Genomic DNA, 13,393 nt, shown 5'->3' on the forward strand with positions numbered 1-13,393 from the left:
TTGTAATTTTTGGTCGATTTTTTGTAATTTTTTATGACGATGCCCATTTTGAAATAGTCGAAAAACCTGCAATGCTAAGTCCATAACTTTTCTCACAGAAAATAGGGTTTGAAGTGTTATACCATTTAAAGCTTGTAGCTTAATTCCCTAAAAGTCTGTGTTAAAGACATTGTTTTTAATTTTCGGTCGATTGATATTGACATTTCATGGACATTAAAAAGATTTAATTTTTATTTGCATGCTTTAAGGCTATAAATGAAATATTTGTTTAAATGCTTAAAAAATTTTGAACCTTTTTAATATAAAACCACTCAGATAAATCAAATTCCAGGTCTTGAAAAATTGTTCAATTGCTTTTAAATATAAATGCATTAAACAAAATAAATTGAAAAATCCGAAAAATTGAAAGTCTGTGCTTTTTATTAGCCCATCCAAATTTGTATGTTAAAGTGTTAAAAGCAGCTTGACAACTTCTAACCTAATTAAGCCCCCGATTGAATCTCTCATTAATATTCCCAATTAAACCCAATTTAGACTTTGATCGTTAGTTTAGCCATTTTATTTACTACTAATATCACTCAGTGTATATACATAGATTCGTTTGTGTCTTTTGTCGGGATTTGTGTGTGTGTTTTTTTGTGTTTTGTGTGTGTGTTGTGTGTGGGGTAGATACATAACATATATCATTGTGTATAGGTATAATATCATATAAAATTGTGCTTCGTATATAACACTAAAAAATGATAAAAAAAAAAAAAATTTCGCTAGCACTGTGAATTTGCCTTGTTTTACTCTTAATTTTGCCTGTTGGAGTTGCACTTAAAAAACTAAATACTTGCAGCTGGGGAAAATCGGGGATCGGGAAACGGGTGGGGTAGGTATTTTTTGTTTCTTTTCTTGGGGCGCATAAATCTGGGGATGCCTATATACGAGTGTATACGAAACCACCTTATGCCGTGGGCAAATATTGACGAGAGGGCGTCGCAAGTTGCACTTGAGGAGGCTGGTAATCGTAGCCGTTTCCGTAGGGAGACGTGTAGCTGTAGTCATCGCCACTCTGTCCACTGCCCCGCAGAGGTCCTTGCTCGGAGTCCAGGGTCTGTTGCAGGAACTGGAAGCGGTTCTTGTTGCCCAACAGGCTGCTGGGATCCACGGGTTGACGCTGTCCAGCAGCGGCCAAAGGCTGGGGCCTAAAATTAAATTGACAGATATTAGAACATATTCTTCTTTATATGTTCTTCTTTTTCGATTTTTAAAAGTCTATTTACAAACAGAAAGTTTTTATTTGCATTTATTTGCAACCATTTTCAATTGGAATCATTTATTGGAGTTCTTTTTATATTTTTCTTTTTAAATTTTTTTTAGGATTCTTAAAAATTTTAATCTAACTTTAACTTTACTTTTTTCTACTTTCATTTTACGGGCAGTATTTTTTTATTTTAATAAATTCATCATATATTCTTTAAATATTTTTGTTAAAAAATGTAATATACTCAAAGTTTTGATATCTTGTTAAATTTGTATGCCATTGTTATTTAAGATTGCCTTAAAAATTGGGATAAATGTTTTTTGATTGTAAAATACTCACTCGGGAATGTCGAGATCCAGCTCGGTGATGGGGTGGTATCCGAACTCATCGGCGGTGTATCGGGTCCTGTACCGCTTGCCATCGGCGCCAGTGAACGAGTAGGAGCCGCTGACCACAAAGGTCTTGTCGTCCTTCAGCTTGCCCACGCTGCTCACTTCGATGCCGTTCTGGGTCTTCAGTCTGAAATTGAATAAAAATATAAAAGTATAAATAAATAAATAGAGGTTTATTGAAGGCATAGAAGTTATGGATATTTTAGTGAAATAATAATCGTATTATTGAATACGTTTCAACTTTTAAAATTTTGTTTGTGACTATTAATTAAAAAAAAATTCCTGAATATTTTTTTAAATTATCCTGAAATCAATTTCAATTGCAAAATAAAATATTTGGACCTAATGAACTGTTAATAGTTTTCTTTAAATTAAATGTATGAAAGTCATAAAAAAGCTGCTAAAAAAGATTAGATAATAGAACTTAACCCGAAGCTTTACAAATTTAATTGATATTAGATATATTCCTTAAGAAATGTTTATAGAAACAATAAATTAAGGATCACAATTACTACACTTGAACTTTTTGGGAAGGCCAGAACTATAACATATTTGGTAGGAATATGCACTCACTCCAACTTGAACTTCTTGCCGGAGTTGTAGTTCTGCAGGGTCTCAGTCTTGGCCTTCATCACGTCGCCGCTGAAATGCACCGCCGGCTTCTCGTCATCGATGTCCTCGGGCAGGGTGTAGATGTCGCTGGGGTTGTACTTGAAGAGGTCGAGATTGCGGTCCGACAAGTGCTTGACATCGGCAGCCGCCAGAGCCGCGAAACCCAAAAGGATCAGCTGCAAGGAGGTAGGAAAAAAAAGGACTGGTTAGTACTCCATATCACTCCGGTCACCCATCATATTATCGATCTGTGCATCACAGGCATTTAACGCTTCAAATTCGATTTACATTTCGTATTCGTGTTTTGCATTTCGCATTAGTGGGCAATTAATCAAAGTCGCGCGCGATTCGCTGGCGTTTTTTTTTTGTCTAACCGCATAGCGTCGCATTGTCTCGCGAGTCTCTCGATGTTTTTTTTTTTCAGTATTTGCCGTGATTTATTTGATTTGGTTTCAGGCCGAGGCACTAATCATAATGGGTTCCAACCGTTTCGATATTTGTCATTCGTCGTTTTTGACGTTGATGAGCTGTGCGGTCGCTCAAGGTGATCCGAATCGGACCTTTCCTTAAAGTTTTTGATTTTTTTTTTCTATTTAATCCGTTTATATTTATTTCATTTACTTTAAAGTATTTTGAAGTGATTGCCAAAAGTTAGAAACTATAAGACATCCTTATTTTGTAGTTTTGAATTTGTTTTAGGTATTTAGTAAATTTAAAGGGATTCCTGAAATCCGTTTTTATTTTGTACGTATTTAAATTTAAAGCTTTAAAGTTCAGTTTTAAAATCTTCACACTATTTAAGGACATTGATATCGCGCACTTTCACTTGATCCTTTTGCAATTAAGGCACCACAAAAAAAATTGCTTTTAAAAATTTCCTTGCTGTATTTTTTTTTATTTTTTTATTGTTGGGCACTTACAAAACTCTTCATTTTTGTGTGTTTGTGGGGTGAAAAAAATTCGAAACGAGGACTTTATGTTTTCTTTTTTGTAGCGGCTCGGTCAGTTCCGATGCTCACAGATTCTAGCAAATAAATACAACCGATGCCACTTCTTGTTTCCTTATATATGGTATTATCTGCGACGCCGACAGCGACGTCGGCAGAAATAGGAACCGGACAACGAACTGAGCCTCTGCCGGCGTCGTCGCAGCCACTTAGAATCGACAAAAAGCCAAAGTTTGTCAACGCTTAAGACTAACGAAAAAAAAACCAAAAAAAAAAAGGGGGGAGGGGATTAGCCCAAAAAAGAGGGGTCTGTAAGCCATCACCATCATCATCATCATCATCCATCTGTGGATAGAGATGGATGGACCCCAGAAGATGTAACTTTTTACGGGTCTTCTGGGCAATTCTTCTGGCTTTCCGTTGCTGACGGAGATCGATCGCAGCATAGAAATCTGGTTTTCGGGGCAACAAAATTAGAAAACCGCCATCATCAAATTAGCATACACGTTTAATGATGATTCCCTCGGTGTGTTTGTGTGTGCATGTGCGTAAATTTAAATCTGCGTTAATTTTTTATAAAGCATGGAATATATATAAAATATATATACTAACGATAAAATATGCGTCGATTCACGTATAACGATTTTTGGGCGACCAGTTTGAGTGTGGAGTGGACACCCAAGTTCCAAGTTTCCAAGTTCCGAAAGTACTGCTGAATGGATCTCCAGTCTCCAATCTCCAATCTGATTCTTCAACGGTGATGGTGGTGATTCTTCTCCTCTGATAAGATGCCCCATTCTCATGCCTTCATATGTTAATGCATCAGCGTTCAGCCTTCGCTTAATTAGTCGTTCCGTTTCGGTCTTATCAAAATTTATCAAATGCGATTCTTTTTTTCTACCAATCTGGTCTCTTCTGGTCGGAATCTTCTGGCGGATCAGTGTCTGTCGGGGTCTTGGGCTCACAAATGGCATTTAACCTCGGATGCGAGGGGTTTTCGCTTTCGGTAGCTTCTCAGCGTTTTGTATTTCCCTCATTTGCATAGTTATTGGTTACACTAATGGCTCTATTTACGGAACGATTTGTTATCTGCTCTTTTGGGGCTCTAATTGTTCCATTGTCGATGCCTTTTTAAGATCTTGAAATTCACCTGTGAATTGCTGTGGTATAATATGTAAGCCTTTTGTTGATACTTCTAAAAAAGTACTATTTCGAACCTTGAATTTTGTTTTCCTATGATAATTATTCATATTCCAATAGATAATCCTATTTAAAATTTAATATTCGACTTTTTAATGAACTAGTTCTTGATTAATTAACGATTATTCCTATCTCGCCAATTTGAAATATCGTGGATGTTTTTATAGCGTTATACAGTTTATACAAATCATTATTCAAGACAATAAAACGTTAGCTAATAAAAGTGCTTTAAAAATAAACAATTCTATATTTTGTTATTCCAAATCTAAATGTATAGTGATTTGTTTAAATATTTTTTGCAGATGAAATTATCTGGCGATTTTGAAATATATTTTATAGGAAATTTATATGAACACAAATACATAAATATATGAAAACATATTTATTATTTTTGTGCCATCTATTTTTATCTTAATCGTTTTGCATTTCAAGAAATTTAAGACAGTAAATTAGTGCTTCAACACGTTCTCTTTTGACTTCAGAACTTATTTATGTTATTGAGTCTTAAGTTGTTCCTAGAATCTGAGTGCAAAGGCTTCCACAATTCCAGTTCGCAGTTGTTGCATAAACATTTTGATAGAGAAAAATGCCTGTCAGCAATCAAGTCAATCAGAACTGCTTTCCCATCGAAGAGATAAGATTGGAATCAAACCGGACCGGACACGCACCTCTAATGATAATCGCTAATGGTGCCTCTAATTTAAGTTTTATGCTTAATAACTTAAACGAATGCCGCACGGCATTCATTTTTCATCGACTTTGGTGGGTCTTTGGCGAGATTCTTCTTCTGGTTGCCGGCCAATCTTCTTGGTTTCTTGGCCTAATGAAAACGTTTTGGTTTCAGTTTTGGTTTTTGGCCATTTCAGCGACTTGTCAGATTTGTGATGGCTGTTCGTTAGTTCGCCTTGGAAAACAACCTGGTGTCTGGTGGCGTGTCTTTGATATCGAATCGCATTTGTTATGCATACTTGCACACGCCCCAGAGTTTTGTCTTCGATTTTGAGCCGATCTTGATGTCTCACTTAGAGGTACAAACGAGTTAGCAAAACCCCGGAGCCCAAAGGGAGTGGCACTTGGAAACGGAATCGGAATCGGAATCGAACTCGGAATCGGAGACCCAATCGAATCGTACTGACTCACCACTCTCATCACCCCATTAATTGTCATCGCCTTAATTCCAAGTAAAAGCCTGCAGCTGCCGTATTAATTACCATCCGCTTAACGCGAATTTTGTGGATATTGGCTTTACATTTGCCATTTGCATACGAAAGAAAAGAAAGTGTTTCATTTGCCCGTGTTTTGTCTCTAATTTTTTATTGCGATCTTTCGCCCGTGCCTGCCTGTGATTTCTTTGGCAAATTAACAGATCCAACAACTTGTTACGCAGCCCCCAGTTCCCTCGTTTCGCTGGCCGCTTTGAATTTTGCCGAATTTTAGATTTATGCCCGATTTTTTGGGGTATTTTAACTTTCACACGGAGCACACATTTTCAGAAGTAACTCGTCGTTTTAAAAAGACTATGTTAAGTAATTTTATTTATTTAAAAAATAACACTTTTCCATATTTAATTCTATTGAAAACCGTAGCTATGAAAGTATTACATTTCATACTTAACTATAAAGAAGTAAACAAATAATTAATAAACATACGTTGAACAAAAAAACACAAGCAATTTGTGAATTTCTTGGTAATAAAAATTTAATATTGGTATTATCACCCAATTTCTTAAAAATCACATAGGGCATTCGAATCTTCGATGAGTCTTTATCACTCTTTTTTCTGTTTATTTTTTCCCCATCAACGCTTAGCCAAAACAATAAAGAAAGAGCAGAAAAAAGAATATAAAATAAATAAATAAATTAGCAATTATAAGGAGACAGGAACGAGATTTCTAAGAAACCAAAACATTTAGTTCTGAACCATTCAGTTCTATTCGATTCGAAACGATTTTGTTCTCTCCTTCTTTTTTTGCCCTTTTGCGGAATGGATGATGTAAAAATTATGTAAAATCTTAGTTCGAACAGGAAAACAGACACTGAAATCAGGGTCTAAATTTGATCAACATGACGAAGAGTCATTGAATGAGGCCCCAATTAAAACTTTAACGAGACAGTGGTTTATCAATGAGGAAATTTTCCAGAATTTAAAATTATTTTCATTCAACAATCCAATAAGTAGTCTTTAAAAATATCCTTGACCAATATCTTCGGAACAACTTTGATTTGCAAGGAAGTGAGTTTAGATATTTTTGCTAAATGAATTAGACTAAGGTTGACTCTATTAGATACTTCTATCTAAACGTTTCATTGATAAGGAAAAATGTTGCTGTCTTTGAATTTGGTAGACATAAATCAATTATAACTGTTTCGGGAATTCGAAAGATGACTAACTCAAAATTTAATTTTTTTTAGGTTTAATAGAACACCGAAATAAAGTCAAAAATGTTTTTTATTCTTTGTGTATACTTTTCTTTACAAAAAGACTTATGTTTAATTTATCTACTTTTTGTCATAGTCTTTTGTTGATATTTATTTAAAAAAAATAGATTAATTGAACATAATATATCTGTTTGTCACATGTTAACAATATTTTGATTTACAATTTATGTTTATAAATGAACATTTTTCTACTTTTAAGCTTATCCTGTTTTTTTCACTTTACTAAATTTTCTTAATAACTTGTTACGGGAGACTTATATAAATATTATATTATAACTATGGATTTGCAGGACTTTTTATGAACCTCTTATTACATGTCTTTAAGGGCTGTACATATATACTCGTATAATTAATAATTAAGCTTTCCTTTATTTCGTACAAATTCATTCTGATCAATTTAATTCTCTATATATACGTTTTAGAATTTATGTTGGTGTGTTACCGTTTCTTATTCATGGTTTCCATATCAATTCAAATCTCTTTATGTATAATTTGTTCAATTTATTGGCTAAATTAAGCAGTATCTATCGGTGCATCTATTAGTCCATTGATATGCAGATCTTTTTTCGAACCTCTCCTTATAGACAGTTCCATAAATCTGGGCAGCTCCATTTTGGAGCAACCTATCACCTAACTGATGCTCGGATACCCGATATCTGCCCACATCGCTCCAACATCCCATCCCCGCATCACGGAACTGGTTCCGTCCGTTAATCCGTCTCATTTGCATCGGGGCACATGCAGGAGGAACCCCCTCCGTCCATATTATCCAACCATCCCCCCGGAATTCTATTATACGACATTATCTTGTAGGTGGCCGATGACAACGCCCCTAATTTTATTTGGCGAGAGCGGGTTGTCATTAGTGGAGCATGTCCAGGGCATGTGATTGAATCTGAATGGAATATTAAAAATCAGTTATGGCTGCACGTTCTGAATCAGAGATCTGGTTGCGGGCCATAAATAATATGTGGCTAAATCATATTTTATGGCCAACTTAAGGAAATACGCCATACGTATCCATCCCAGTATTGGTTCTGCGCTTCTGCGGGTCTAGAACCCAACCGAGTTGCCGAGCAAAACCAACTAAATCGAGTTGCGATCAGGTTCTTTGTGGTCTTTGACCGGTTATGCATATTCCACCTGAGCCGATCGATCGAACGCTCCTTTTTATGGCTGTTTTCTACGTTTTTTTTTCTATTTTTCTATTTTGCCTTTTTTTTTTTTACTTTGGTCTCGAGGGGGGGTTTTATTTTTGTTATTTCTGCCAGAGCCAAGAAATAAATAATCAATGCGAATTTGCATAGTTTAAATAGAAAGCTAAACACGTTTTGCTTTTACCCCAAAACGTAAAGTTATCTGTCTCTGCGCTTCGCTTTTTGTAGTTTCTGCTAAATTTGTATAATTAAGACCAGTTTTTTTTATTTTTTGTTTTAGGGGAGTATTAAGTTCCTTTCAATATATGCAGGCATACAGTGCGTTTCGGTGGTAAAATGGTCATAGCATTTTTGGAAGAGAATAGATTCGGCTATTCCATAACATACTTGTTTTATTCATTGAGTTTAATTTAATTTTGTTGATGATTACTTTTTAATGTACTGCTATTACCTGTTTTAAATAATATTCAATTATATTCTTAATTTATACTTTTATTTAATAATATATATTTTAATCGTTAATTGCGTATACCTGTTTCAAAACGAGTTAAAAATACACTTAAGTGGGCTATTTGTTCGAACTTAATTTAATGTGATATTAAATTCGAAAGCTTTTTAGGTTTGGCTCGTATTATTTAAATTGCATTTGTACGTCTGCTGCTTATTCGATGAGGTAATCATTTCTTCATTAATTATAAAAAAAAAAGGTACAGAATGACTTAATTTGTAGATTTTTTTACTACTCCAAGTCTTGTGAAAAGCTAAATAAGTGTCATAAATAATAGTGATGTTTTTACTGATCATTTTTAGTATTTTAAATTAATTTATTATGGATATAGTATAGTATTAAAAAAAGTAATGTTTGAATTATTTTAGCTATTATTATTATACAAGTAAACCCAATTTTATAATGTTGAAAACTTATTCAATTGCAGTCACGAAACACACTGTACCACTCTAAATTATTTTTCTAGATCAAAGCTATATAATGCTCTCCGGGCGTGACAAATAATGCAGACTCGTAGGTCCAGATCACCAGGCCCAAAATGAATTTCTAGACCCAGGCCCATAATTAAATCAATAAATTCGCCAGCGAGTCTGAAAGAAATCGCATTAAAGTGAAGCTGTCACCATTTAAGGCCGCCATTCAATTAACTCTGCCTCACTAATTCCACTAAACTTTTATAGGGATTATAAATCTCCAGACCGATATATCAAACAAAAGCCCGAAGGAACATTGATGGCCCAACTAATTAATAGTTCGTAAGCGTATTTCGAGTTTACTGCTTGTTTATTTAATAATTTATCTGAGTTTTCCGCAAAGCTCAGATCCGGTCACCCCCCGCCACTTTAAAAGCTGGTTTTTTAAGATGATTTTTCAACCTTTGGCTTGTTAGCATTTTGTGCGCACAAAGGCTAAAAATAGCACAAAGCATAGAAAAATACAAATATAAAATTGGAAAACAGTTTCAGGTTGATTGGTCCACTCTAAGCCCGCTCCAAGGGCAACAATTGATTGGGAACTGTGTCAATTATGTTGTCAGGAGGTCACTTAGGATTAATTGCATTCGGTTTAAGCTTAATAACTTTTTTTTAAATTTATTCTAAACTAACTTTTTAGTTCTTTGGGTTTTGTCAAGAAATTGTTTATATGTAATTCGTAATCTTTCAAGTTTGTTTGAGATATTACAGAGATTACGTGAAATAAATATATATTATATAATGAGTCTCCTCCATCCTGCTTCCCATGTTATTTGTTTTTCCAATTAATCATTTATTGCCTTAATCTCTAAATCAACAAGTTCTTAAATTGCTTAATGATCAGCCAACTGCCCAAGCTTTCAATTAAGTTGAAAGACGAATCAATCATTCGGCACCAATCGCGCATAAATCAAGAAATCCAGGGGAACAAAAACAAAGGAAAAGAGGGAGATCTTCGTTTTCGAGTTATATGGCTTGCTGGACCCCCATATGTCAGATGAGAATCTGATCAGAATAAACCCGCACATGGCATGGCACATCTTCCGATCGATCGATAGCTCTGCCATGTTATCATCCACTCGACAACGCCCCGTGGAGTGAGAAAGTCGAGACGCGGCGACGAAGACACTTGCTCTACTTCCAAACGCTTACAGCGCAGACAGCACGACTCCACCGGATAAACATTATAAACACACACTTAACCGCCCCTCAATCGAACAACGCCAGTGCTGCCAAAATCTGAATAGCTGAAAATCTCCAGAAAGAAAGAAGCTTCATCTGTTGAAATAGATATATATAATGGTATCGTTAAATATCAGCTTTATTAACTGATTTGCATTGCGCAAAAGAATGCTATATTTTTACATTATTAATTAGATATTAAGCTGTCTAATTAGTTTTTTAAAAGCTGACAACCACATAAAAATTATTCAAACTGCCGAGTAATAAAAACCCGGGGTAAACCATAAAATTGAACTAAACATAAATCGTATTATTAACATGATACAAAATAAGATGTCAAGCTGTTAAAAATGACATGCATGTGTAGGAGAAAAACAGACACCCAAATAGGAAAATCATTTTTTTTATAATCAACATTTTTAAAAATATATACGAATTGCTTTGTTTATATGATTTTTAATAATCATCCGTATGATTTCATACAGAAATGCGTTTAATTGACCTTTAAGTTATTTAAATTTAAAAAATATCCTTTTAACAATATTCTAAGACTGTGAAGCCACAAAAAACATATAAAGTTTTAAGTCTAGCTAAGAAGTAGCTGAAACTAGCTAAGAAGTAGCCCAATCTTCGGCAACTCCGCGCAGTGAGAGGGAGCGGGACAGTGTGAGAGCGACAGCGCGTGCGCGTTTGTACAGTTAGACATACATGCGCCAATATTACGTATACGTATACAGTAAACAATATTACGTATACGTAAGCTGGCATCTGTGTGTATTTGTGTGGCGACGCGTGCGGCGCATGCGCAGCTTTTTTTCGATTATTGTTTTTGTGTTTTTTGTTTCTGCCCACCGATGTGCTATTGCCTAACTAACCGATTTTTATCTTTATCTCCTGCGTCGCGACTTTTTGCCGCCTTACACATGTCGCATTTTAATGGCCCACAGTAACAGCGCCAGTGGCAGCTTCTACTTCTTCTTTACCTCCAGCTTCTTATTCTTCTCCTGCTTATTTAGCTTATTTCCCACTTTTTTGCCATAAATTATTGTGGCTTTTGTTGTTTCTATCGGTTGTTTTGCGTCCCATCATAATTTGCACCTGCACGAGAATCGCACTCGCAAATTAGGTGCGTTTATTGGGTGGTCAAAGGGGGAGGGGAGAATAAGATTTGAATGCACAGTTCTAGCGAAATGTATGCATCTTTGCATTATCAACATAAATTTGACTGATTTAAGTTCGTTCACAAACCTATGACCTTTATGATATTAAACTTGTGATTGTGTTTGAAACATTTTTTCTCTTACTCTAAGCCTATAAAAATATTCACATATTCAAATATACACCTTAATCTACTTTAAGTTAAATTAAAACAAGAAAGGAAAGCTAACTTCGGACGGAGCCGAAGTTGATATACCCTTGCAGAATATTCTGTAAATTATATTCTTCAAAATTATTCATATGATGTATTCTTAATACTCATAAAAAGTCGCAACTTCCTAACTTTAAAAACACCAAAGTTATGGCATTTCCAATCGTTCAGTTATATGGCAGCTATAGGATATAGTCGGCCGATCCTTATGAAATTTGGTAGGTCGCATTGATTGGCCAAAAATAAGACTCATAGAAAATCCCAACTTCCTAACTTTAAAAACACCAAAGTTATGGCATTTCCGATCGTTCAGTTATATGGCAGCTATATGATATAGTGGCCCGATCCGGCTCGTTCCGACTTATATACTACCTGCAATAGAAAGACAACTTTTGGGAAAGTTTCAAGCAGATAGCTTTAAAACTGAGGGACTAGTTTGCGTAGAAACGGACGGACGGACAGACGGACAGACGGACGGACAGACGGACAGACGGACAGACGGACATGGCTAGATCGACTCTCCTGGTGATGCTGATCAAGAATATATATACTTTATAGGGTCGGAAATGTCTCCTTCACTGCGTTGCAAACTTTTGACTGAAATTATAATACCCTCTGCAAGGGTATAATTAGGCTAGTTGAAAAAATAACTTTAATTAATTTAAACTTAATAAAAATAATATAAAATCTAAGATAAGCATCAGAAACTAACAATTGTAGCAAAGACTTGATGCAGTTACAACCAAAAAGTAGGTTTATTTTTAATTTTACAAAATTATAAAAAAAAAACCCATTGAAAGAAGCACAAAATGGGATTGATGCTTCCAAAATAGTCTTAAAGAAAAGTAATAAGCAGGTGATACCTTTAATATGCATTAAAAACAGAAAGAATAACTAAGCTTTAACTTTCCCAATTCTTAATCTATAAATCTATATTTCAAAATATATTTATTTACATTTATTTAATCTTTATATACCCCTAAAAACTTAAAAGGTCCGCAGACTTACCAGCGCCACTGTGGGTGTCAGGCCATATGCCCATGGAGAAGAAAACACGTTTGACCATTAACGATGACTGACTTTCATTAGATAGATGGCCAAAATCCAGTTCCCCTTCTCCATTTCTGAGTGGGTGCCTTGGGTAGCATCACCGCCATCACTATTCTATACGCGCATCACCCAGCTACATCATCGATATCCAAATCCAATCCAAAGCGCAGGTCTTGGATCCAATTCGATGGAATCGTGATCGAGAGCCAGAGACATTTCCGCTTACTTAGGCGCAACAATTTAAAAATTGACAGCTCCGCGGTTGCCAATTAATCTTCCATTGGAATCCGAATGCGAATGTGAATCGGAATGGCCGAAAGCCATAAACCAAATCCAGATAAATTGCTATAAATGTCTTTCCGAGTATAGTTCATAAATTAAATCAACTCCGAATTGATAAAAAAAAAATTTAAAAGAACAAAACTCAATTCTGGTTTTTCATCTTTAAAAACTGCGTGACGTGGGAGAACTCAAAACTTGCTGGTTAACTTGGGAAATCGTTGACCCTACCCGGAATATTTAAAAACTAACTCACCAATGAAATTATGAAACAAATACAGAGTTTATAATATTTATACTCGCCAACAATCGTTAACTTTTAGGAAATATCTGAATAAAGTTTTGAATTAAATCAAAGTGTTCAAAGCGACTACATAAATCAATATATGGTATCGATCCTTATAAATTATATTTAAAGTAAAATACATTATCTTTTCTTGCTATTGTGTTAAAAAAGGAGTTATCTGTTTTGCAGACTTAATTACAGTTTAAACCCTAAGTTCTCCAACCCAAACTTAATGTTGTTTAATTTATAGC

At 35.0% G+C, this 13,393-nt stretch overlaps 1 protein-coding gene across 1 annotated transcript; it reads right to left on the reverse strand.

The window, feature by feature from the left end:
- Nucleotides 1-533: 533 nt before the first annotated feature.
- LOC108048198 lies at nt 534-3,268 on the reverse strand. The gene is made up of 4 exons (XM_017128716.2): nt 3,174-3,268; nt 2,215-2,429; nt 1,589-1,768; nt 534-1,190 (listed from the first exon to the last, which is right to left on the reverse strand). The coding sequence occupies exons 1-4, from the start codon at nt 3,183-3,185 to the stop codon at nt 950-952; spliced, it is 648 nt and encodes a 215-aa protein (XP_016984205.1). The 5' UTR covers nt 3,186-3,268; the 3' UTR covers nt 534-949.
- Between the last annotated feature and the right edge of the window lie 10,125 nt (nt 3,269-13,393).

This window comes from Drosophila rhopaloa, unplaced genomic scaffold, assembly GCF_018152115.1.
Source record: "Drosophila rhopaloa isolate 14029-0021.01 unplaced genomic scaffold, ASM1815211v1 contig_3, whole genome shotgun sequence".
NCBI lineage: Eukaryota > Metazoa > Arthropoda > Insecta > Diptera > Drosophilidae > Drosophila > Drosophila rhopaloa.